General features: G+C 46.5%; 1 protein-coding gene across 1 annotated transcript in view; it reads right to left on the bottom strand.

Annotated features, from left to right (window-relative positions):
• Nucleotides 1-26610, bottom strand: part of TMEM132C (transmembrane protein 132C) — a 382337-nt gene that overhangs the window by 247244 nt on the left and 108483 nt on the right. Inside the window, exon 2 of the mRNA XM_082353213.1 lies at nt 6410-7298. Within this exon, the coding sequence (XP_082209339.1) occupies nt 6410-7298 (889 nt within the window). The remainder of the gene's footprint in view (nt 1-6409; nt 7299-26610) is intronic.

The raw sequence follows: 26610 nt of genomic DNA, 5'->3' as shown, positions 1-26610 counted from the left end.
AGGGAAAAAGCCTCAGTTAGACTAGAGTTGTTTTTTTTTTAATTCGTTCCATCTTTAATACGTGGTTAAGTTTAGAGGCAAGAAAGAAAGGTCAAGACCAACCATCTTTTCTATCACACACACCATCTATTGGGAGATATAATGGGATGGCCAAAAAGTTCGTTCTGGTTTTTCCATACCATCTTACAATATATCCCAATATATACATATGGTTTATTCTTATATATAGTTTCTTTATATATATAATTATTTACAGATGTTTATATATAATATATATGGTTTACTTATATATATGCCTTATTTCTATATTGTATATATGGTTTAGTTTTGTATATCGTATATTTTTGAAGTATACAATTCAGCGGTGTTCAGTATGTTCACAAAGTTGTACACCCATCTGCCCTATCTAATTCCAAAATATTTTCATCCCTCCAAAAAGAAACCCCATACCCTTAGCAATCATTCATCACTGGCCATCTATTTCACTGGGTCCTGGCAACCGCTACTCTACTGTCTGTCTCTATGGACTTGTCTATTCTAGATATTTCCTATACATAGAATCGTACCACATGTGGTCTTTTGTGTTTGGCTTCTTCCACTCAGCGCCATGTTTTCAAGGTTCATCCACAATGGTAGCCCTTATCAATACTTCATGCCTTTCTACGGCCATATTCTATTCCATTGTAGGAATATATCACAATTCACTTATTCATTCACCCATCGATGGAACGTTTGGGTTGTCTCCATGTTTTGGCTATTGTGAATAATGCTGCTATGACCATTTGTGTATTTTGTGTATTTGTGTATAATTAAGTGTAAGCAGACTTAGTAGTGAAGCTCCGTGATGGGCTTCAGTCTATTAGGAGAGAGAGATGCCCCATGAATCCCACCATCCACCCACCAGCGGGATCCTGAGACTCTGCCCTCTGCCCTGGGCTGGTTAGGAACAAGATTTGTCTGTAAAAGATGAACCTCACAAAATCCTTGTAGAGTTGGAGAGAGCCAGGCTCTGTACTCTCCCTGCATTCCCTTGTTATACGCTGAGATTCTAGAAATAAATCCACCTACAAATCTCATCCTGCTTAAAGAAAAATAATACTTCCCTAACATTCTTCTTCCTTTAGCACATCTCCTTAAAAGCTTCTTGCCTGACTGCACCCTTCATCCTTGCTGTTTATTTATTGGAAAGATGCTGGGAACACAGAGTAGCACTTAAATGCACATGACGTCGCGTTGACTTGGCTGGGGGATATTAGTTATTAACAGGAATGATTGTGCATATACCTCCCAGTCACAGCAGGACAGAGGTAATGAGTCAGTAGGTCCCACATCCAATAGCCAGGAAGGAACTGAACGACACCCCTTGCACCCCAGCGGAGGGCCGCCTCACTGCTTGCTCCCTTAAGTTGTGATCCTGCGTCTACAAAGCACGGGCTTTTCAGACTGGATGCCTGGCGTAGAGTCATCTTTCTTCTACTCCTTCTTCATTCTTCTGGGAGGATTACCTCGTGACTTCACCACGTTTCACTTAAAAACGAAAAATCACCTCTTAGGATTTAAACCCTGAAGGCTCCATGGTCCCCACTGATACACAGACCTTACCCAGAAAAGAACAAAGCAGCCATGCCAACGGTTATTCTGTTGTCAGTTCTTCTGGAGAGATAGAGATGGAAAGATTTCTGTTTCTGCTCGTGGGGGTCATGACTTGCTCTGAAGAGTCAGCTACCTTTGAGGGGAGGCGTGGTGGCCGGACCACCGGCTGACAAGACCTGGGATAACTACCTGAGCTCAACAGAAATCCAGAAACATACGGAATCCAAGACAGGTGATGCCAAGCATCTTGCTTTCTCTCCTCCTCAGTCATCTGTGAAATAGTTTGGATCCTTTGGTTTTTAATTGATTATACTGATCAGACACTTAACTCTTGGTGGGGAAGGAACAGAATGAAGGAGTATACTGTCAGAAGAGAAACCGAGGCAATACGGTCTCAGCAGCTCTTGACTTTGGTCAAACGCCTAGGATGAGCCAGACCGTTTCTTCATTTCCCACCCGAATCTCCGCACGGACCATCCAGATATCCATACCCTCTGCACATCAAAGGTGTAGACCAGTGGTTGTCAACTGGGGTGATTTTGTCCCTCAAGGGCTATCTGTCAATGTCTGGAGACAATTTGGTTGTCACAACTGAAGAGAAGGTACCACTGCGAGTGGGTGGAGGTCAGGGAAGCTGCTAAACATCCTACAAGGCACAGGACGGCCTCACAACAAAGAATGATCCGGCCCCAAACGCCCATCTTGCGGAGGTTGAGAAATCCTGACGTACACTAAACCAGTTGGTATGCTACTTATATTCTTTTCATTATGAGACTCGAGATAGGACGATTTGCTATGTGTAAGCTCATGGTAGCAGCATAATGTAATCTTGTAGAGAGGAAAGACTCTTTATGACTCTCTTAGCAACCCTAATTCCAATCACAAAGTTGCGGGGTTCTGAATTAGTTACACTTGGAGGAGAACATCTCCCGTCCGTTTCTGTGAATTAGGGATTTCAATTAAGCAAGCTTATTTTAAAAGGGAGAGGACCAGTGAACCACTGCCTTGGCTTCTTTAGGGATCAATTTCAGTTGCTTCCTGCTAAGATCAGAGGTGCCACGGTGTCCCCTACTCTTCCCTTCAAAGACCTGCAAGGTCAAGAGTGATCTACCTGTCTAACACCTGCAACTTGAGATAATGTGAACGTTGGTCCCAACACAGGGAGTAATTCCGCAAACCCAGTCTAAGATCAAGCTGAGTAAGAAGTGCGGTCCTCAGCATTTCGTGTTGTCAGCAGCATTCAGGGATGTGGAGATGGCATCAGGAATTGTCAGGACTGATGACCCCAATTGTCAATATGTTTTGAAAACCCTCGGAATACGGAATAATGCTTATGCTTGCTGTAAGGAATCTTGGTATTATTTCAAGAAGATTCAGTTAGTAAGTCATGAAGGAAAACATCCATGAAAAGGCACATCATGGTATAAATCTGACATTACGTATTTGCTTTTGCATCGATTCAGTAAATGTTTACTAGTCCTTGACTACTGGGTTGGCCAAAAAGTTCATCCAGGTTTTCCCGTTAACATCTTCTGGAAAAATCCGAATGAACTTTTTGGCCAATCCAATATGTGCTAAGCCATATCCCAGGGGCCAAGGGACTGATACCCATGGAACTGACCTACTTACAAGTATCTGTAAAATATATCCAGTTAGGTATTTTCCTTTACGTTGGCCATTATTTTATGTTTCTATTTTTCCAAAATAGGTTTCTAAAATAACGTTATATCCACAGGAAACAAAGCTTCAACCTCCACACCTTGACTGAGTCTCAGGAACCAATCTGATCATAAAGCAGGGATCGCCTTTGAATTAAATGCACGACATAGCTAACGAAACGCAGGCTGCTTCCTCGAGCCTGTGGAAGAGAGTATCGTTTGTGAAAACGATCTCAGAAAGGAGGCTTAGGCCAAGTGTCCATGTATGTTATTGGCCCTATAAAAATTCCCAAGAAGTTTGGGCTATCTTCAAGCATCATAGCCTTGTCGGCAAAGCCATCTTCCAAGGAGGCAATGGAGAATGTCTTTGGATTTCACAGTCAGGAGGGGTGTAGCAAAGTCCCTCCCCGCCAAAAAAAAAATCCCCCGTGAATTTCTCAGCTGGGTTCCAGTGATGGGCCAGATGGATTTCTCCTGTGATTGACTGAACCAGTGACCATCTCTGGAGACAGCTAGATAAATGTGGATTTCCCCGAGCTGCTACTTTTACTAGGAAGAAAGTGGTGTTTCCCAGACTTCAGTAAGCCTCATGCAAACTTCACCATTTTGCCACATCTGTGTACATCTTTTTGTATTTTCTTACTGAATATTTTTTTCCTTAGAATAATTAATTTATAAATTAAAATTAATTTAAAATGAGATACGTTATCTGGAAAGGGAATACCTACTTTACCCACAGCCTTCCCATACCAATCAGGGCAGCTGCATCCTTCATGCCCAATGTCTTGGAGTCATTCTTGACTCTGTTTCTCCTCCACCTCCTCTCTCTTCCCAGGACTCTGATCCATGGGTGGAAAGACCAGGAAGGCAGAAATAGGGCTACTGCCCTTCCTGGCATCAAGCAACATTCATGTCGTTCCGATCCTCTGTGCTCCCAAAGCTCTTGTCATTATAAAACAATTTTTTTTTGCTCTTTAAACAAAAGCATGGTGAAGTGAGAATCAATACAGCTTTCAGAACAGACCTGGTAGCTGCTGTTTTATGCAAAGCACAATATCCTTTCACTGCTAAAATAGAATTCAATGCTTATGGAAGTTTTGATGGATGTTCAAAAACAACCCTTCACAGAAGCACTTTTATGTGACAGATACTGTTGTAAGCATCTCACAGATAAATATTAGCCCACTGAATCTTCCATCCCTATGGCAGTAGGTACCAGAATCTCACCTGAATTAGGAAACTAAGGCACATGGAGATGAGGTGGCATGCCTACAGTCACAAAGCCAGGAAGCAGACCAGAATTGAGGCCAGCTGGTTGCAGGACCTGTGTTCTCCCACATCATGTTCATCTTTGTGATGAAAAATACAGAAAACAGCTTCTCCTCTCCAATGAACCAGGTCTGAGTGTCCCACCTGCAGCGGAAGGCCCTGCATCTTAGACGTGGGGACCCAGTGGCTCACACATACTCACCCCTCAAGCCTGCTGTGCTAAAGAGGGAAGCTAAGGATAAGTACAAGTGGGAAGATACTTATGACTCTGGAATTTTAAAACTTGTTAGCAGTACTATTGATTCCCTGCCTTCCGTCCCTCTTTTCCAAAGCTCGGGATTGATATATTTATTTTACAATAGAAGGACATGAAACCAGGGTGCAACGGACTCAGTGGAAATGAAACTCAAACCTTCCAGATCAGTGTCTTTCCCCATCCAAGGCAGGAGGACGCAAACCTGGATTCTTTTATCTAAATATCTGCTATCCTGGCCCTGCAGTTATAAGGCTGCCACTTGCATTAAGACACTGAGTTTATCCTTCCTCCCCCTCAAAGGCAGCAAGCACCAGGCTGGCCATCCATCAGTGCAAATATGATGGGAATTTTTCCCACAGGGCACAGTTTATATTTTGTAGAAGATGCAGGACTGCCTAACGCCACTGAAAGTGATGCTGTAAAGCCCTTGATCATATCCCAAATCACTGTCAAAGAAGGATCTGGTAAAACTAGTCCACTTAAAAATTGAAAGAGACAATTATAAGGATGACGACTAGACAGACACTTCAGAAGAGAATTATTCGAACCCAAAGGACTAAGAAATGCCTCAAGAAACTTATTAAAACCCTTGAAAATGGACCATTCTTATTATCAGACAACAAAATTTAAACCAAAGTGAAATATGCTATAAGATGCCATCATTCTATTTTGCGAATATTTTCCCAAGCAACTCAAGCAACATGTGATTATTTTTTTATTCTAAAAAGAACCAAAGCATAGCTGCAATTACAACCTAAGTCCTTCTTAATGATACCAGATAAAAACCTGCTATTTATCACCCTTATCTTTTAAACAAACCTCAAGCAAATAGTTTCTCATTTTTATGAAATCCTGGGCCACATTTTAAGAGGATTTGCTTCAGGTGGCTTTCCCCCCATTATTAGTTATCCTCAGGTAACAGGCGCTCCTGATCTAAACCTTAGAATCACCGAGCAGAGAAAGAGCCCATTATAAGTTTGGGGCGATTTGCTGAACCAACAGAGGTGATGGTAGGTGGGCTGTTCTGTAGTTGTTTCAATTTAGTTTTCTTTTTTCTTTTCTTATGAGATGGAACACCTCTGCTGAACAATCTTCTGTTGGGCAGACCCCCTGAATCATTGCTAAACTGTACTCACAAACTGGGGTTTTCCCACCGCTAACTGGCAAGATTTAACCCCACCAAAAAAAAAAAAAAAAAAAAGATACTATCCTTAGTTTTTTTTTTTCCACATTTACACCCAAAGTGAGATAGCAGAGAGTGAGATATGCCTATGTTTTTTCTTGGGCCCCCTGAACATATACTTTGCCATGCAACCAAGTATTTGTACACGTATAAAAAAATCTGAAGCTTAAAAAAAGTCATATCCCTCTCCCAGTTCAAAGGTAATGCAAGGTCAGAAGACAGTGGTTAAGTTAGTCTTGTTTCTTAGGGGTGCAATTGCGGCCCTCTTTCTCCCACCCCCTAATATACAGCGAAGTTGCTGAAAGCCCGTGGCCGGGTGCAGAATTTGGCTTCTACTTTGAAGCCGGAGGGTCCCTGAAGGCGGTGAAGATGGAATCTTCTACAAATCTGCACCCCACCTTCCCGTCCGGCCTCACCGTAGGCACGCCCCGGACTACAGTGGGCACCTACCTCAAGATGAAGAAGTCCACGGTGGAATTGCTGGCCACGGTGACATAGGCAGTGACCACGTCTCCTTGCTTGGCCGGCCGGGAGGGCAGCCAGACGGCCACGTTGCCATCCAGACGCAGCTCGCTGAGCTGGGCGCTGTCCTGGGCCCGGTAGAGGCCGACGGCACCGATCCTCTGCAGGTGGGACGTGCTTTCCTCCAGCCCGTCCTTGCCGGGGCGGATGGCATTGCCCTTCCGGACGTCGCCGCCGGCGCAGTCTCCGCGCTCGTCCCCGGGCTGCAGGGCGTAGTAGAGCTCCACGGGGCTGCCCTCGGGGGGCTCGGGCGACTTCTTCCTCCCGGCCACCACCGTGGGGGGGCCGAACCAGCCGGCCGGGAGCTCCAGCTGCGCCACGCACAGCCCCAGGGCCCCCTGCAGCCGGCAGCTGCCCCTCACCTCCCGGGTCTCCCGGAAGGCGAACACCCGCAGGCAGGGCAGCCTCTGCGCGGGGCCGGCGTCGTCCCAGTCCCTGCCCACCACGTGGAACAGCACCTGCACGCGGGGCCGGCTCAGGGAGACCTTGTCCCGCAGGATGTGCGCTTTCAGCTTCCAGTTGAAACTAACCTTGTCGGTGGGACCCAAAAAGTCTGGAGTCGACATCAGGTCCGGGGGCACAACCTTTTCCACCGAAAAAGGCCCATAGCTGGCATTTAAGATCAGGGGCCGCCTGGCTTTGTACGGGAAGAAGGACTCGACTCGGGACCGCAGGCTGGAGTTGCGTGTCAAGTCCTGGTTGGTTTCCTTCAGGAAGAAGGAGGTCTCCGCTCTGAGCACGTGGTAGGTCACGGGCAGATAAGGGGGCAGCGAGGAAAACCTCTGGATGTTGTCTGTGACCCCACGGCCCTCGATCACTGCAGGGGGGAAAGAAAAAAAAAAAAAGACAAAGATGGGGTTATTCCGGGCTCCTTAGAGGTCACTTAGCCACGAGGGGTAATTGACGAGCAATTTAGAAACGAGGGTAAACATTCTGCAGTCCACTTGGCTAGGATTTTCATGTTCCTTCGGGGATCAGCCAGTAAATGACTACATGCTCCGAAAATTACCTGCGTGTATTAGGTCGAAACCTATGAAAGGGAGATTTTTGTACACTAAGAATTGTTGAACAGTGGCAATTTTATGGAGTCTGATCTAATGCTGGCAAGTGTAGGAGTGTCAAGTGGGTGTATTTATTAATAACTTGCATGAGTTTCAAACATTTTTAATGACACTGGTACATGAAGAGCAAACCAGACCAGTGGAAGAGAACAGTTCATAAATAAGCCCCTGTACATCTAGACATTTCGTATGTTTTAAAGGTGGCACCACAAATCATGAGGCAGAGACAGACTTTAAATGGTACTAGGACAACCGGCCAGCCGTTTGGCAAAAAGATACAATTAGGGCCATACCTCACACCCTACACAAGAATGAACTTCAAATGGATCAGTGATCTAGATGTAAAAAAATGACATTTTTTCACTACTGAATGAAAAAGTGATTTCCTCTATAACCTGGGTCTAGGGAAAGCTCTCTAACGATGACTCAAACGCCGAATGCAATTAAACGATGATAAACGTGCCTGTGTAAAAATTTTACAAGATCTTGCTCATAGCCAAAAATATCATAAAGTCGAAAGAAAAACAGCAATCTGGGAAACACTGCAAACTGCTCACCTACGGTGCTCAACTCAGCCTGCGGGTGGGTTCTGTTTGGCCCACGGTACTTTAAAAGATGGCTATGAATGGGAACCTTTTTTAAAAACTGGGGAGCATCTGGGTTTCCAGCTTCTCTGCAAACATGAGAGGAGTGGCAGCATGTAGGCTGTCTGCCCACCAGGCAACAGTAAGAGAACAGACCCAGCAAACCACCTTGCTCAGTAACATTTCCTGCTGGACCTTCAGGAGCATCTGAGTTGAAAAGCACCAGTTAGAAACTGCAGCCGGGTAAGTCGACGTACACTGGAGGCTGGAGGTTCAACACTGAGCCCGGGAAAAGCAGCACCATCACTCCCATCTTCCTGTCTTTCTCTGTCCATCATCCACATCATTAGCAGTACAAGCAGCTGCCTCCTTGCTGATTGAAGGTGGCCCTCTAAAGCTTCCCCGTGGGTTGATATTTACATTGCTGGGGACTCGCTGCTCACCCAGCGCACAAGAGGTTACTGTGCCCCGATTGCTAACTTTGCAAAGCCCAGGAAAGACCATCGCCTGGCCCTTGTCTTTCAGAACCAGACCAGAAAACCCACATAAGCCCCCATTCATATACTGAGAGAGAACATGGGCATTCCTCTCCCCTGATGCTCCAACCTCCCCTGCTGTCCCTGCTTCTAACTGCAGCTGGCACAGCCCAACCAGCCTATGGGGCTACCCCATGCCTGTCTCCCCTCTGGAACCTTCCCCTAATCCGCTTCCCGGCCAGGACACTGGCTAGCAGATCAAAGCTGCCTTTGGTGCTGCAGCCGAACGGCCTTAGGTTGTCAAGATGGCTTTTCAAAGAAATAGCTTTCTCCCTTGTTCTTCGCCCAGAGGCGTTGTTCTGAGGTCACCCGTAACACGGGTACTTTGCCCCTCTCTCTTTAGGGATATTTTACTGCTTCCCTTTTAACCCACTCATTTCAGGACCAGGTTAAAACACTCTCAGAAGGCCCTGCATAACATTCTAGAAAAGGTTCTGGCTCTATGTGTTTAAAGAAAATCATTGACTCTTTAAGCAACTTGTAGAATTGTGTCAAACCCAATGGACTAATTATTACTACATTTAACGCTTTTATTCTGATGTATTCATCCCTCTCCAAAAAAGTTTTTAAACCTTGAAGGGTAGAGATTTAGAGACTCGTTTGTTTGGAAAAGATAGTGGGCCAAGGGCTCTCTGAAGGAACAGAGTAAGGGTGCTAAGGCCCATCTGTGCAGGGTGGATTCCACAACAGCGAAGCTTGTCAACAAGCTTTCTCATCATTCTTCACTCTTCTTGCACATAAAAATTCCTTTTTTCTCCTTTTTTTTGGTCTTTTTACTTTTAAAAAAATCCTAAAAATGAACCTTTTGCTTTGAAGGAAATGCTGAGTTTATTTTCAATAAAATAAAGCTGAAGTGGGCTTGCTGTCTTCTTATCTCTTCTCTTAGAATTCTTCCATTATTTAACTCCCTCTTTATCTTTCGTATGAAACAAAAAGTGCCTAGCTCATACCTTCCTGCTGAACCTAGTTCTGAAGTTTTCCAGTTCATGAGAGATTTAACTCGAGCCAAGAAGAGACAGACATTGTAAAGAAGGGAGTGGGATCTAGTATACTGGTTAAAGACATGATGTTTGGCTATAGAGATCTAAAGTTGATCTACTCAATACCCATGTGATCTCGGGCAAGTTCTTACCTTCTTGGACAGTTTCAGTTTCCATAGATAAATGGATGGATGGATGGATGGATGGATGGATGGATGGATGGATGGATGGATCAATGGTTGGATGAATGTTTGGATGGATGGATGGATGGATCAATGGTTGGATGAATGTTTGGATGGATGGATGGATCAATGGTTGGATGAATGTCTGGATGGATGGATGGATGGATGGATCAATGGTTGGAAGGATGGGTACACAGGTAGATAGACAGGTGGACAGATTTCATTATATAGGATCTAATAGTACCTGTTGTAGAGCAATTACAAAATGGCTCCCATTCTCCTCCTCTTTCTACACCTTTTGTGTGTGACTTTGCAATTTTCCCTTCAAAATTAGGAGTCTATTGCCCCACTCCTTGAATCTAGGTTGGCCTTGAATTTGCTCTGGTCAGCAGAATATGGCGGAAGTGACGATGTGCCAATTCCAAGCTCAGGTTTCCACTAACTCTCTTTTGAATTTCTGCAGAGACCATGTGAAGGAGAGCAGAGTTACCCCAGTGGAGGCCATCCCAAATCAGCCAACCCACAGCCTGCAGCCACCCTCAAACAAGTGAGCGAGCCCAGCCAAAATTAGCCAAGTTCAGCCAAGATCGGTCACCCCTAGACTCATGAGAAATGACAAGTGAACTAAGTCTCTAAATTTGGAGGTGGTTTTTTATGCAGCAACACCTGATGGGGTAACTAATAAATATCAAAAGATTACCAAGGGTAAGAAACTAAACAGATACAGTGAGACACCAACATGAGACTTTCTCCTCCTCGAGGGAATTAGAGTAATTCAAACAGAACTGAAAAGGGAATCACTTTCTCATTGGTAAGACGCAGGTGGTTTCCCACCTTGTAGGTGTACCTGCAATACCCAACCACATAGACACTCATGAAAACGGCCCCCCTGGAGCTGTGCAAGGCCCGTCTGCACGCTCACGTGCTGTGACACCATGTGGATCTCCCAAGCTCATCTCACATTTTGGGGAGCCCTGAGCTAGCAGATTAAGGGACCCGTGGTGGTTACCAGCCGTTGTGGTATTTCTCTCCTGACGCTCTATCTGCTGATTGCAAGGAAACCATCCCACGGTTGCCGTGACCTAGTGAAACACAGACAGATATCCACCCTCTAATTCTGGTTCATCCGCTCATAGCAGCGTCTCCCAGAAAGACAGGATTATTGAGTAATTTTTACTCATCTGAAACAATACCCCTGGAAAAGTTGGATGCTGGTTGCCTACGGACGTGGAGCAGGGAAGAGGAGAGAAGTTGACAGCTGCACCTCTGCATCTGGCCTCCCAGCTGACAGCACGTTCATTTGCTGTCTCCCTTCCTGTTTATCCATTTTCTTTATCTGTGCTTGCCTGTCAGTGTTGGGATATCATGTCCTCCATCAGCCGTTCATCAGAGAACTCCACTGCAAAGCTGGCTGCCGGAAATTGAGTTTTTGAGATTCTGAGATAGTGGACGCAGGAGGTGTCCATGCCACTTAGCACCCAGACAGAACAACACCAGGGGAAATGACCCTTCAGCCAATATCATGTGCCACCTCCACTGCCATGCTCGCTTTGGGATGTGTTGACCGAGATGGATTCTTTAGCATTGATTCTCTCTGAGCTGTGACATGAAGGATGGGTTGGGTCTCGGGAGAGTGAGTGGAATAGAGGAAGGATCCTGGGGGGGCGGAGCACGGCACCAGGAAAGGGGTCACTGGAGGGAAAGCTCAGGAGCTGGGTGTGTGAGGAGTGGGAAGTTGGTCTGGGAAGCGGGGCCGGGGCCCGCTGTTGCCCTGAATGCGGTAAGCAATGGATGCTCATGTGGTACTTTGGTGAAAATGCTAGGTCCCGGTTTCCTTGTCAATTAAATAAGCTACAAACAAACCCCGCTGGAATAACCCAGATGCACAAGTGGTGCCGTTTTAGGATGTGCAAAGGTCCTTCCTAAAGAGTATCAGAGGTTCTCAACTAAGGGTGACTTTGCACCCTGCAGATGCCTGGCAACGTCTACAGGAGACATTTTTGGTTTTCACAGCTGGGTGCTACTGTCACCTAGTGGGGTGAGACCAGCGATGCTGAGAACATCCTACAATGCACGGGACAGCCCCCCCCGCCGCAAAGAATCGTCCAGCCCAAAATGCCGCTAGTGCCAAGGATGAGAAACCCTGATCTAGCTCGATTCACAGCAGGTGTTCAGAGGTTTGTCACAGATGCCAACGAGACAGGAGGAAAGATTGTAACCAAACCCTCTCCAGCCCAGTGAGAGGAATGCATCTCACTGGTTAAGAGCATTCCCAAAGCCAGACCGCATCCAAAAATGAATCCCTGTCCCCAACGTACTAGGTAAGTTTTTGTTTTTGTTTTCTGTGCAAATACCTTAAACTTTTGAGTTTGAGAATCTTCATCTTTAAAGTGGGACTCATATGAAAACCAATTCCCTTAGAGCAATAAAGAAAGTACCCAGCACCTAGAACATGCCTGATAATTGGGGAGAAGTTTCTGTTCCTGTTATTATCATTATGATCATTACCATTATTTCAATCCTGTCGATAAGTTATAGTAAAAAGGTTTTCAGGCTACAGCAACATGAAAAAAATAGGTGATAACCATAGTTCGTAAAAAAAAAAAAAAAAAAAATTGGGTGACAGCCATGTGAGAAAAGAAATCTGAAATCAAGAGGGGTGGGCTCTTTTTATAACTTCAATGGCCTGTTCCGACATCTCCAGTTTACCTGTATGATATCAGAAACCTACGACACAGAAGCCTGCCTTTCCCCACAAGCCTCAAGGAAAACCCTGATTGGACTTTCCTTCCAAGTCATCGCAGCTTACTTGAAACACAAGCCGGCCTGAGTACTTTGAAGGTTTTTTTTTCTCTCTCCCCACCATTTGTGATTTATTAACATTCGCCAGACACAAAATGTCTCTCTCTGATAAATATGGCGCATTGTTACTTTTTTTCTTGAAACAAAAGGCACCTTGATAAATGGATTATTTGATTTCAATGCCTCTTCTGAACAAACCTCCCCCCAGTATCCTCTGCTGAAATTACATAGTGTGGTTTGCAATTTCGAAACAGTAAAACTCTCCTTTAAAAGAGCGGGTACTTATATTCCCCTTGGAGGCCATGGGGGGGTACCCCCCCCCGTTCTCTGGTTAAAATCCATAATCTCTCCCAGGCACCCCTCAATCAGGCCCCTGGAAGTGGAGCAAAGGAGACATGCCTCAAAGACAAACTCTCTAAAACACCCAGAATCTCAGTCTTTATCAGCATGAGAATAGTGCCTTGGGTAGGCACAGAGGGAAATATTTGCCAGGCAAAGTTCTAAGTCTAAAATGCAGTCTTTTAACTGAGCTGCAACTGGCAAATGGCTTGATCTTGGCAAACGGCCCACAAGGCCGATCCCTCCTCCTCCATCCCTGCAATGTGGCTCAGACCCCAGGTCCACGAGGGGCTCCGACTGGCTCAAGACAGAGCTCCCCCGTGAAACGATGTATGTATTAGTTTCCTATTGCCACTGTAACACATTACCACAAGCTTAGTAGTGTAAACCAACAGCAAGAAATATTTATTTATAGTTCTGGAGGTCAGAAGTCTACCATGAAGGGGTCGGCAGGGTTGCGATCCCCCGGGGGGCTTCAGGGGACAATCAGTTTCCAAGACTTTTCCGTTTGTTAGAGGCGCCTGCATTCCTTGGCTCCTGGCCGCTTCCTTCCTCTGTCTTCAAAGCCAGCAGCTTCTCTTCCCTCTGACCTCCGGCCTCCCTCTTATAAGGACCTTTGTGGTTACATCAGCCCATCTGGGTGATCCAGGACCATCTCCGCATCTCAAAATGTTCAACTGAATCACATCCGCTAAGTCCCTCTTGCCACGTAAGGTCACACATTCACAGGCTCTGACAACTGAGAAACAGACATCTTTATGGGGGCGGATGGTGGTATCGTTCAGCCGACCAGCGATGGCATTCGGGGTGTTCGCAGAGGCAGAGCTGGTTACCACGGTGACTAGAGGGAGGAAAGCCAGTGATGTTTAGAGAGCAGGGTCCAGCCCTGCTAGACGCCCTGCAAGGCCTGCGATGGTCCCAGGCAACAAATAATTGCCTAGGTCCTGCATGACTTCTGACTGTCCCACTGGACACTCACAAAGGTGAGAAGCCTATTAGGACAACCCAAGCCAAGAACCTATCTCCACTAAAAATTCCGGGAGGGGCAACAGTAGAACCTGTGCATTTGCCAGTATTGCAATTACTGGGGTGCAGATTGTACTTATTTATTTATGGCTGAGTTGGGTCTTCGTTGCTGCACGCGGGCTTTCTCTAGTTGCGGCGAGCGGGGGCTACTCTTCGTTGCGGTGCGTGGGCTTCTCATTGCGGTGGCTTCTCTTGTTGCGGAGCATGGGCTCTAGGCGCACAGGGTTCAGTAGTTGCGGCACGTGGGCTCAGTAGTTGTGGCTCGCGGGCTCAGTAGTTGCAGCGCACAGGCTTAGTTGCCCCGCGGCATGTGGGATCTTCCCGGACCAGGGCTCGAACCCGTGTCCCCCGCATTGGCAGGCGGATTCTTAACCACTGTGCCACCAGGGAAATCCAGATTGTACTTTGATTTCATGAAACTTTACTAAAAACTTGTTTACCCTTTTGGCAAATTACATGAGCAATGCCCTATCTGCCTGTGAAATCCAAGTTGCCCAAACAGCTATACCAGCCTGCGTGTATGGCTGACACATCCACGCTGACGCTAAATACATGGGCAAGTACCTGATGACTTCATTTGACCCTCCCTATATGTACACATTTTAAAATATTATTTTCCGGTCTATTACTCTGGTCATATTTTTCATCTCTTGAACAGGGCACTACACTGATTTGTTTTTAATTATGTATATAGACAGTTTACAAGATTATGAATTTAATTTTATGATCTATAAAGCTAAGGGTTGAGAACCATTGGTCTAATCCAGGGGTTGGCACATTTTTTTCTTAAAGAGCCATATAATAAACACCTTAGGCTTTGCAGCCTTAGAAGCAAAATCAATATTACAAAGGTACTTATATAGCTATTTTAAATGTAACCATTTACATTTTTACTTTTTACCATTCTTACATGTTTACATCACCCTGACTCAGCCTGTGGGCCACACAAAAATAGGTGGTGGGCTGGATTTGGCCCATGGTCTGATGTTTGCCAATCCCTGGTTTAAACCACACAGGGTAATTCCAGATCTGTTTCCGGTAACTGGTTCAATTCTGCACAGGCCCAAACCCGTGGTTTCCCACATAGGGGCAATTATGCCACCTGGGGGCCATCTGGAAAAGTCTGGAAACAATTTTTTTCTTGATGCAGCTGTTTTTTTAAATTTTTAATTTTTTAAATGTATTTTTCTAATTGGGGTAACACTGATGTATAACACTACGTAAGTTTCAGGTGTACAACATTGTATTTTTACTTCTGTATACACTACAGCCCTCTCACCACCGAAAACTGCTTTCCATCCATCAGCACACAGTCAATCCCCTTGACCCATGTAGCCCCCCCTCCCTCTGGTAATCACTACTCTGTCCTCTGTATCTACGTATTTGTTTTTGTTTGGTTTGGTCTGTTCACTTATTCTGATTTCATGTTGCTTGGTTGGTTGGCTGCTTGGTTGGTGGGAATGTAAACTGGTGCATCCACCATGGAAGACGGTATGGAGAGTCCTCAAAAAATTAAGACTAGAGCTGCTCTATGATCCAGCTATCCCACTTCCGGGTATTTATCCAAAGAATACAGAAACACTAATTTGGAAAGACATCTGTACCCCTATGTTCATTGTGGCACTGTTTACAATAGCCAAGACGTGGAAACAACCTAAGTGCCCATCAATGAGTAAATGGATAAAGAAGATGTGGTATCTATACGTCTATCTATAGAGATAGATATTGACGTCTATATAGATATCTACGTACCTGTGTTATCTATAGATGTATCTATCTATCTAGATATCTACCTATAAGGGAATACTACTCATCCATAAAAAAGATGAAATCTTGCCATTTGAGACAACACAGGTGGATCTTGAGACTATTACGCTAAGTGAAATAAGTCAGATGGTGAGAGACACGTACTGTATGATTTCACTCACATGGAAACAGTTCCACTGCTGTGGTTGGGGGGTTAGCATGCTACCGACCTCTAGTGGACGGACGCCAGGGATGTGTCTCAGTGCTTTCCATGTGCAGGACAGCCCCACAGCTCAGAATTAGCTGGCCCCAAAGGTCAACGGTGCTGAGGTTGGGAAACCATGCCCTCGGACACTTTGGGCCCAGGAGCTACAAGGGGAGGTTTGCTGGGACTCCTGGGAGAGAAGCCCTCCCCCCTAAGAGAATCGAGGCAACAAACGCCTTTCTTCCCAGAGGCAAGGGAAAGACCAGCTCACCCCACTAATACTGTCACCCATCCTGAAACTGAGTGAAATCCCGAGACAAAGCCAGGATGGGGGAGGTACAGTGGCGAGATCCTGGGTCTTGACACCAAAGGGGGGGACCACTGAGTACACACACCCTCAGTCTTGCCTCTCCACTGCCCTTCCTATTATGAGAATCAGTGCACAGCCACAAGGCACACGGGTTTTCTCTTACTTTCAGCGCAAAGCTTCTAAGATGATACAGATTGGCTTCATCCACGGAGGTGATTTGGCTTCACAAGTCATAGAAAGAAGGGATCAAGACACTTTTTCTGTCAAGGCCCACATAGTAAATATTTTAGGCTTAATGGGCTGAATACACGCTGTTTCAACTACTCGACCCTTCTGTTATGCCAAAAGGGCAGCCAGAGACCAATGTAAACACGGTTGTGCCCGTGCTCCAATAAAACTTTACTTATGGACACTGAAATCGGAACTTCATAGAATTATGACGTCAGAGACATTCTTCTTCTTTAAAATATGCTTTTTTTCCAACCATTTAAAAATGTAAGAGTATTCTTAGTTCATCCAAACGCAGTGGTGACTGGATCTGCCTGTGAGCCATTGTTTGCTGACCTCTGATATAGGCGAAGCCTTTCTAAGAGTTGTGTTTCATACAGATGAGGACCTTCTTGGTGTTTTCTTCAGGGCTCTTTACAATCTGACAGAGATACCAGGTTTATTCATTGATCCAAATGTAAACATGCCTCTTATGACGCCTCCAAGACAGTTTGGAAAAGCATGCAAAAAAAAAAAAAAAAAAAAAAAGACTGGATTCAAACATCGGGAGAGATTTGGAGTTGCATAATGTAAGCATTTACAGCAGAATTTAAATAACTGCATTTGATGTTCACATCGCATATGGTTGGCTTGGGAATGTTTTGCTGTACTTATTCAAAGAGAGAAGCATCTATTTATCACAGATGGTGGTATTATTTATGACAGAACCTTACATTAATCCTGAGAGTCCCAATTACCTCAATTCATGTAAATAAAAGGGAACAGCATTCCTGTTCTTTATGATGGTTTTTCCCCCTAAAAAATAAAGAGCTTATTTTTAATAGAGTCCACATATTTTCTTTCCCACTAATTACAGATAATTTTAAAAAACCCTCTGTAACCCATTGAGTCATCCTCATTTTTCCCCCCAACATATGAGTCTCATTTGCCCGCTGGTTCACATCTGTAGTTTTGTTTGGTTACACCAGTATTTCAGATGATTATATTAATGAGGAGTCTTAGGCTACAAAGTAGAAAATGCTTTCCTGATGGTTGAGTAAACAAAAAAGAGGAAAGAATCCATCAGAAGATGAAAGCGTTTTCTCTTTCATTATATATAGTTTTTAACTCTTCATATCGTGAAAGAAGACATTGAAACAGAGTTTTCCACAAAGGATGGAGAATCGAGAGGGGAGAATTCTGAACACTCAAGGGGAAAAAAGTCTCTTAGATGGAAGGTGAAACATTAGCCTCATAAAACCTGCATTACGGATACAGAAGGATGCACATAGCAGCACCGACCATCAACAACCTGTAGGTCCAGGTACTGCGTCTCAGTCCTTTAAACTTGGAACAGCCCTTTATGTTAAGTACTCTTATGATCCCATTTTACACACAAGGAGACTGAGGTTCAAAGAGGTTATGTAACCTACCCAAGCATCACCCAGCTAAGAGTACTAGAATCAGGATTTGAACTCAGGACCCACGTGCTCACCCGCTTCAGGACATACGCTTTCTTTAAGTTCACCTCTCTCTCTTCCAGCGATGTTTTTCCTATAGAGTGCCAGCTTGGTAAAAATAACAGCAAGAGGACTATTACGATCTACGGCTGTGTCAGTCTAGAGATGCTGAATTCCAGCTAGAAAATCAAGTTAACACTGAGCAAAGAAGAGTCAAGAGCTGGGGCCCCTAAATCCAGCCGTGCCTAAAGTCAGAGGGTCTCTGGGTGCTTCCATTCACAGCTTAAGCCCGTCTGAGATGCACTTCCCGTCACTTTGAACTAAGTGATCCTCAATTTCCTGTTTTTGATTGATGGGGCCACTAAGCTTACACTGTGCTTATTTAATAGTGCAGGGGCAAGCCGTCGATCTTGGTCTTAACATTAATCTCAAAAAAAAAAACAAAAAAAAAAACCCACTCCAACTGGGGGATATTATGAGGAATGCTCTTCATTCAATAAATATTAACTGGGAATCTTTGGCGTGTCTTGCGCTGCCTGGCTTCTGTCAGGAATAATGTGTACATAAATAAACTATGGTTATCAAGCTCATAGGACTCTAAGCCCAGGAGAGAAGACCGGCCACAGAAGGGAAGAATGACGATGGGTAAGAAATAAGGATGCCAATGGGATACAACAGCTGAGATGTGTGCCTTAGTAACTGTTTACAAGTAGAAGGTGGTCCTGTGATGAGATGGTACTTCGGAATTGGCCAGGCTGGGGAGGAAAGTGAGGCAGGCACCTTGGACCCATACTCTGGAGGAGATGTTTGCACGAGACAGTGATATTGCAGGGCGAGGGCGTCACATTTTACCGCTCTTGAAGTTTCCGACTGCCAGCCCACAGTGATAAGGAAGGCAGACCAACTTTCACTCAGTTTTGTTGTTGCTTTTGAACTTTTTCTAGAATGTGGGCGCCCTTCTTGCCTTCTGCCAGGGTATACAGCTGGACCTTGGCGTTGAAGGCTAAGTTTGCAATTGTTCCGGAAAGAGGCACCTTCCTTTGGAAACTCACAAACTTAAAAAGGCATGTACAAAATGACCTTATCTACAAAACGAAAATAGAATCACAGATGTAGAAAACAATCTTATGGTTACCAGGGGGTAAAGTGGGGAGGGATAAATTGGGAGATTGGGATTGACATAGACACACTACTCTATATAAACTAGATAACTAATAAGGACCTACTGTATAGCACAGGGAACTCTACTCAGTACTCTGTAATGGCCTATATGGGAAAAGAATCTAAAAAAGAGTGCATAAATGTATACGTATAACTGATTCACTTTGCTGTATACCTGAAACTAACACAACATTGTAAATCAACTGTACGCCAATAAAAATTAAAAAATAAAAAATAAAAGGGCATGTACAAGACACAGAAAACAAACTTACGGTTACTAGGGGAAAGGAGTAGGGAGGGATAAATTGGGAATGTAGGATTAACAGATACACACTACTGTATATAAAAGAGAGAAACAACAAGGACCTACTGTATAGCCCAGGGAACTATATTCGATATCTTATAATAACCTATAATGGAAAAGACTCTGAAAAGGAATAGAAATATACACGTGTATATATATATATAACTGAATAACTTTGCTGTACACCTGAAACATTGTAAATCAACTATACTTCAATAAAAAAGTATGGAGCATATTAGAAAGCCATTGGGGAAGCCCCACCCAGACCCTTCCCTCTCTGCCCCGGGACAAAAGCCTTAAGCTGAAGAAGAAGGAACAGCAAACCATGCTCCCCAGAGAGCAGGGGTGCTGGGAGAAGGGGAGGGGGCGTGGGGAGAGACATGGCCTCTACCATGGGGGAGGGGCAGACATGCCCCAACTACTAGGCTACGAGACCGAATAGTGTGTAGACAATTAGCATTATCACACAGTTACACGCAAGTATCATACAATATTAAAATATTTACATCAAAAATAATAACTGTATCAATATTGATATTTATAAAAATTAACATATATTAATAAACTTCACATAATAATTATGTTAAAATAAGAACAAACTGAAACACACTATTCTATCTTCTATCTATACATACATACAAATGTTTAGGAGAAGTTTTTCATGATAATATCACACTTACAAAAGTGATTATTAATCTAAAGGGAGATGAGATCTTTTGGATGGTCACACGTATCTTAGCTTTCCTGGGTGTTTTCTTTTGTTTTATAAAATGAAAGCGTGTATTCACACGATACTTGTGCAATTAAAATGCTGTTTCAAGACAGCTTCCCTTGGCAACAGGGCTGCAATGATCTGATTTGGCCGACTGACACACCAAAGTAGATGTATAAATAGTTCTGTGTGCGACTTCTCAACAGGTACATCATTTAAAGGTAGAATTACTCCCCCCACTTTCCTTGCGATTTCTTTTTTTTTTTTTTTAAGATTTTTTTGATGTGGACCATTTTTAAAGTCTTTATTGAATTTGTTACAATACTGCTTTTGTTTTATGTTTTGGTATTTTGGCCACGAGGCATGTGGGATCTTAGCTCCCCAACCGGGGATCGAACCCGCACCCCCAGCACTGGAAGGCAAAGTCTTAACCACCGGACCGCCAGGGAAGTCCCTTCTTTGCTATTTCTTCTAATATCCAACTTCAAAGGAGATGGAAAGTAGTGAGTTTCACATAAATACTTGTGCATCCAAATTGCCTCGGCTTCATCCTAGGACCAGATGGGGGTCAGCAGATGCTGGGCTGACCAGACAATTTCCTTGTGAGCATTCCTGGTACCCATGCGGAGGTTTAATCCAAGTTGCACAGGTGTTATCTGTTGCTTTATTTTTCTGCTAAACCTTTTTTTTTCCTCCCTGTGTTATTAAAAGTCCTTGTGAAATGCTCCCTTCCCTGCCTGTGGTGTTTTGAATAATAAATATGTCCACAGATTCCTTGATACTCCTGTCTTCAAGAGGCTGAGCTCTCATGGGCTGGGCTTAGTGACACTAGCAGTGTCTGGGTCCCTCTTGGCATCTTGAAGCCTCACACCAACCTGGGCCACCAAACTTTGGACCATCGAAGACAAAACTAATTCCAAGACAAGAAAGGCTGCTGATTCCTAGACTCACAGTAAGGAAACCCATCCACTGTCAGCTTCCTTTCAGCAGGGGTTCGAGGGTCTTAGGAAGGAGAGGCAATTTTAAAGAGTAAAAGGAGGGACCCCTGTGACCACGTCTGATTGACAAGTGCTGTATGAAGTTGGGAAATTTGAATCGGGGGAGACCTTCTAATCGATCTTTGGTACGTTTGACAGTCCTTGGTTGGCTGAAGGGGGCATGGGAGAAGTCTGGGGACATTTCAGAAGAGGGAGTTTGTTCACTGTCACAGGCTGAGGGTTTTCTTGTCCGGTCATTTCCTGGATCAAGTGGGGATCGATTTTACATTAATGTTGCTGAGAGGCTGTCTGTCAGGACAAGAAGTTTCTCAGGACTTTTTGTTTTGTAAGAAAAATAAAGCCTCCAATTTGTTTGAACCACCCATTTTCAGGTTTCCATTACCTGCAGACTCCTAATGACATTGTTTATGCACCTTGAACCTTCTACACTTGAGGTCAGAAACTGCCATGCGGCTTTGAGCAACAGCCCATAAGTTCCCTTGCTGTGTAAGGCAGTTTGAATATCACTTGTTCTTGCCTCGCCTCCTCCAGGAAGTCTTCCTTGCCATCTCTGGCCAGCAGTGGCCCTTCCTCTTCCCCAACTATCTGTCCTTCCCACAGTCTGTCCACGCACTGTGGTCCTCTCTGATGCCCTGCGGTCAGGCTCTCTCATGCTCAAGTCCTGTTTGTCAAACTGGAATATAAACTCCTTTGGATCAGGAGAAACACGAGGTTGAAAAAGAAGTGTGCTTTGGAGTTGAAATCCTAGCTTGTTAACCTGGCCATTGGACAAGAGACTCTACCTTCATGAGCCTCAGTTTCTTCATCAGTTGAAATGGGAATGACAACCACCTTCTCCCCAGGGGCTGCCGCAGTGGTTTATAGAAATCACCCCACCAGAGTTCTTGAAAGCACCAGCTCCCTCTCTCCCTGGAGGGAAGAGTCTGTGTCGTGTGTACGCAGCTTCTCCAGAGAGAGAGACAGACAGAGTGACAGTGAGAGTGGGAGCGAGAGTGACAGGAAGAGGGAGAGAGGCAGAGAAAGGCACCAGCAGCAAATTTTTCCTAAAGGTCCAGATAGCAGGCATTCGTAGACGGCAGGTATTTTAGACCGAGAGGCAAAGTCAAGGACATTACGTAAGTACTTATATAACCATTTCAAATGCAACCATTTAAAAATGTAGACACAATTCTCAGCTACAGGCCCTACAAGCAGACGGTGGGGCCGGTCCCAGGGGCCACGGTCAAGTCAGCCCACCCGGGTCTAGAGTGCAGCTCGGGGCTGCGAACGCAGGCGTTGAAGCCTGGTTGCCTGGGCACGGATCCTGTCTCCACCTCTTAGCAGCTGTGTGGCCTAGAGCAAGGCATGTCATCGCTTTGTGCCTCAGTTTCCTTATCTGTAAAATGGGGACAGCAGTAAGGATAACACCTCCCTCCTGAAGTAGTAACTATGTCAGTGTATATAAAACGGTTAAAACAGAGTCCTGTGTCCAGGGCAGGTTCAATACATGCTATTCATGTTCCTTCCTCACGTCCAGCACACAGAATGGAGCTACTGAATCCTTTTACGGGGTCTTGGGTCCTTTGGGGACGCTGCTAAGTACTAAGGACATCTTTCCTAAGGGACATACCTGTGCCCATTTAGCAGACGTTTGCATAAAAAGTCAGGGGCCCAGGGACTCCTTTAATCTCGCCACAGGGCGCCTCTGTCCAGGAAGCCTGTCGCCATCTCTGAGATCCATGCGGTGCGGTCTTGGAGGAAAGGTAAGAAAGGGTCCCCCGACCTTCTCAAAGGCCACCCCGCCGGCCCGCTGCCTCAGATCACGGGCACAGCAGAATCCCAGGCTCTGGGTGTTAGAACAGACCTCGGCTGCCTCCCAGGTTCTGACCGTGGTATCCGCACATGGGACTGCCACCCCTCGCCCAGAGTCTGGGGGGCAGGGTGGAGTATATGCGCATTTCTAACAAGCTGTAGGATGATGGGGTGATGCTGATGCCAGCCCAGGACCCCCCGTGAAAGCCCCTGCTGTAAAGCATCAGATCTACTCTCCAGAAGCTGGTAACACACATCACGAGGACAGGCTAAAGCTGTCTGAAATGACAGCTTCCACCTGAACCCCTGCAAGGCTACTGCAGAATCTGATTCCCAAAGACACCCCAGACCTGTCCCTTCTCTTCCATCCCCAGTCACCTTGGGCCAGAGCACCAGCATTGTGTGGCGGGACGGCGACCCACCCAGCCCACACAGACTCAGAGTGATCTCTACATGGGAAACCTCAGATCAGGACCTAAAAGCCACATCCTAATCCCAGGATCTGTGAACACGGTGCAGGGAGAAGGGGAGTTCAGGCTGCGGGTGGAATGAAGGATGATACCAGCTGACTCTAAGACAGGACGATGTTCCCGGGACGTCTGGGCAAGCCCAGTGAGATCCACAGGGTCCTTCCAAGTGGCAGGACGAGGAAGGACAGGAGAGCCAAGATGACGCCTCACGAGAAGGACTCAAGTCGTACTTGCTGGCTGTGAAGATGGAGGAAGGTGCCACAAGCCAAGGAGTGTGTGCAGCCTCTAGAAGCCCAAAAAGGCAAGAAAACGGATTCGCCCCTGGAGCCTCCAGAAGGCACGCAGCCCTGCAGACCCCTTGATTTTAGCCCCGTGAGACTCCCTTTGGACTTGTGGCCTCCAGAGCGCTAAGATAATAAATCTGTGTTGTGTTAGTTAGCCCATAAACTTGAGGTGACCTTTTACAACAGTCCCAGAAAACTCAGAACCCTCCGATGGCTCCTCTGTGCCGTTAGAATAAAATCTAAACTCCTCAGTACAGCAGAAGCTGGAATCTGACCTGCCCCACGTCTACCTGGACTCACGCGATTTCACCCACCCAGCTTGTACCACACCTGGACCACACAGACCTGCTTATTCCACCTCAGAGGGGCTCAGCTTGCTCTCCTCTCCCCAGAGCCTCACGGGGTTGGCTCCTTTGCATTGCATCCAGCAAAGCTCACTGAGCACCTACTACATGCCTGATCCTGTTCCAGGCACTAGAAAAACCACGGTGAACAAAACACAGTTCCCACCATCATGGTGTTTCCCTTCCAGCGGGAGAAAACAGAATGCATTTACTGTTGGGTGGTGGTAGGGACTCTGGAGAAGAAATGTATGTATCAAGGCCGGTGCTGACCTCATGGCCATTTCAGCCAAAGTAGCTCTCACCCGGTTCCAATTGGTCCCCATGGGCTCAACCCATGTTACTCTCTTTCATGGGTTTTCTTACTCCCTCCAAAAATGATGTTTATTTGTTGGTTTCGTTGTTTAGTGTGTCTCCTCTCCCGCTAGACAGGAAAGCCCATGAAAGAGAGACTTTACCTTCTCTCTCCCCAGCATCTGGGCCAGTATACGGACCATGGGAGCGCTCAGTAAGTACGAACGAATGAATGAATGAATGGGTGAGTGCCCTGGGAACCACAGGCGGCCAATGCCTGAGCGCCCCGAACCAATTTCTCTGTCCCGTCAGCATCTCTGGTCTTGGATCCCCCAGGACTCTCACGGCACGTGCAGGTACCACAGAGCCTGACAAAACCCACCGTGTCCCCTCCTTCTGGCTGCCGGCACTGACTTTTTTGCAGAGCTGCCTCCTGTGAATTTAGTATCTGGTGTGTGTTTAGGCAGCTGCCACTGTTTTCCTCAAGCTACGTGTGAAGCCAACAGTCTGTTAAAAAGTGGAAACAAGATCCTCCCAAGTTATCGCACCAAAACCAGGGCAAGTGAAACAAACAACAGAAAACACACATGGGGGAAGCATCATGTCTGCTGCAGGAAGTGCCCGGCTCAAGCTACTTGGAGGGTGATGAGACCTCCTTCCCAGGGTGGCCCACAAAGCAGCCTTGCTGGCAGGAATAATGAGGCCGGCGGGACATCCGAACCTTGGCTGTCTCATCCACAGCATATGCTTCACCAGCAGAGACGTTGGTTGTGGCCAAGGAGCTCAGACCCAGAGGGACTTTCTCCGGAGGCACGGGTGCCACTCTGGTCCTCAGACAAGTTTACTGCAAGCCACGGTGTTCACAAAGAAAGACAGGGAGGATGGAAGGTGGAAGCGAGGGAGCCAGAGATGGAAAGAGCGAGGAAGAGATTTTGAAAGGCAGGGCAGGTGGGTTGCCAGTTCTTTGAAATTAGAGGCAGCACGTAAAAATGTAGATTCTTAGTTTCATTTGAAAAACTGGAATTTGGGGCCATACCAGGCTGGCCTGCCTGCCTGCCTATTAGCTGGAGCCAGGAAGGAGCTGCCCCCTTGGGTCTCTGGGTCACCAAGATGCCCAGCTGGCTGGCCCCTGCATCTCTGGGTCGGCCACCCCAGCCCTAGACAGGGGCTTTCTTTCTCCACCCAGAGCCCACCCATCCCAGAGGAGAGAAGCTAATCCAGCCCAGCTCTCCAAACCAAACAGGTCCCAGACACAGATGCTTTGCCTCAGCCCAGGCTCTCTGAAGTGGAGGGGACATCCAATGTTCTAGAAGACTTGGCGTCCTCTACAGAAGGTCCCAGGACCCACACAGGAATTGCCTGGCCACCGGCACAGGGGACACTTCTAAGTGCAGCCACCAGAGGGCGTGCCCTGGGGGACCCAGGAGAGGCCAAGGCCAGGGAGGTCTGCAGCCACTGGCAGGCCAGCCGAGCAAGCAGCAGCCGGCCATCCACCCGTCCGTCCGTCCGTCTATCCATCCATCGGTCACCCGGCCCCGGAGAGCGGAGACTAGCGGTCCAGCCCTGCAGCCAACCAGCCTTCAGCAGTCCCCCAGCCCTCTCCCTGCAGCGTGGGCGCCTCTCCAGAACTTTTCATTGTAATGAATGAAAAGCAATTTGGCGCTATAGAATTGCTGGAAGCATGCACAAGAGAAGTCAGAGAACTCAAACGCTAAGGGGCAAAGGGCTTGGTTTGTCGGCTCCAGGTCAAGGCACACATTTCCCCGAGCTGAGTGATGCTAGGTGCTTGGTCAGCCAAAGGTGCCCACATTTCCGAGTGCAGGGACCCCAGCCACGTCCGGAATGACAGCGGAGACAAAGTTCACCAGTGAGTCACTCGCGCCAGGGGATAGGCCCCCGGGCCAGGTCAGAGCAGCCGGACACCCTTTCTCGTCCCGAATGGGATACTGTGGACGGTAGAACACGGCCCAGCTCGCTGTGCTTCTAGGTTTGGCAATCACATCTTCATTCATGCGTTCGACAAATATAAACTGAGCATCTACTAGGCACCGGGGAACAAAGAGGGCTGCAGAGTGTGTACCTTGATGGGAGTGATAATGAGGAACAGAGAAACAGCGTGGCGTGATGGGTGCCATCACGCAAGGCGAGGCACGGAAGGAGGGCGCAGAGACCCGGATGGAGGGAGAGCCGCAGACGCCGCCCGGGGGAGGGGGTCCAGGTAAGGGGACAGCCGGGACGTCCCTGGACTACGCCCGTCCCAGGCCCTGAGGTCCCAGCTGCGTCCGTCCCTAGCGTGTGACCCTCCGCCAAGGGCCCCACCTTTCTTCACCTCCACG

This window comes from Balaenoptera borealis, assembly GCF_965194805.1.
Source record: "Balaenoptera borealis genome assembly, chromosome: 14".
In the NCBI taxonomy this organism is placed as follows: Eukaryota; Metazoa; Chordata; class Mammalia; order Artiodactyla; family Balaenopteridae; genus Balaenoptera; species Balaenoptera borealis.
The sequence above is the reverse complement of the archived record's forward strand: the minus strand, read 5'-3'. Positions and strand labels throughout refer to the sequence as shown.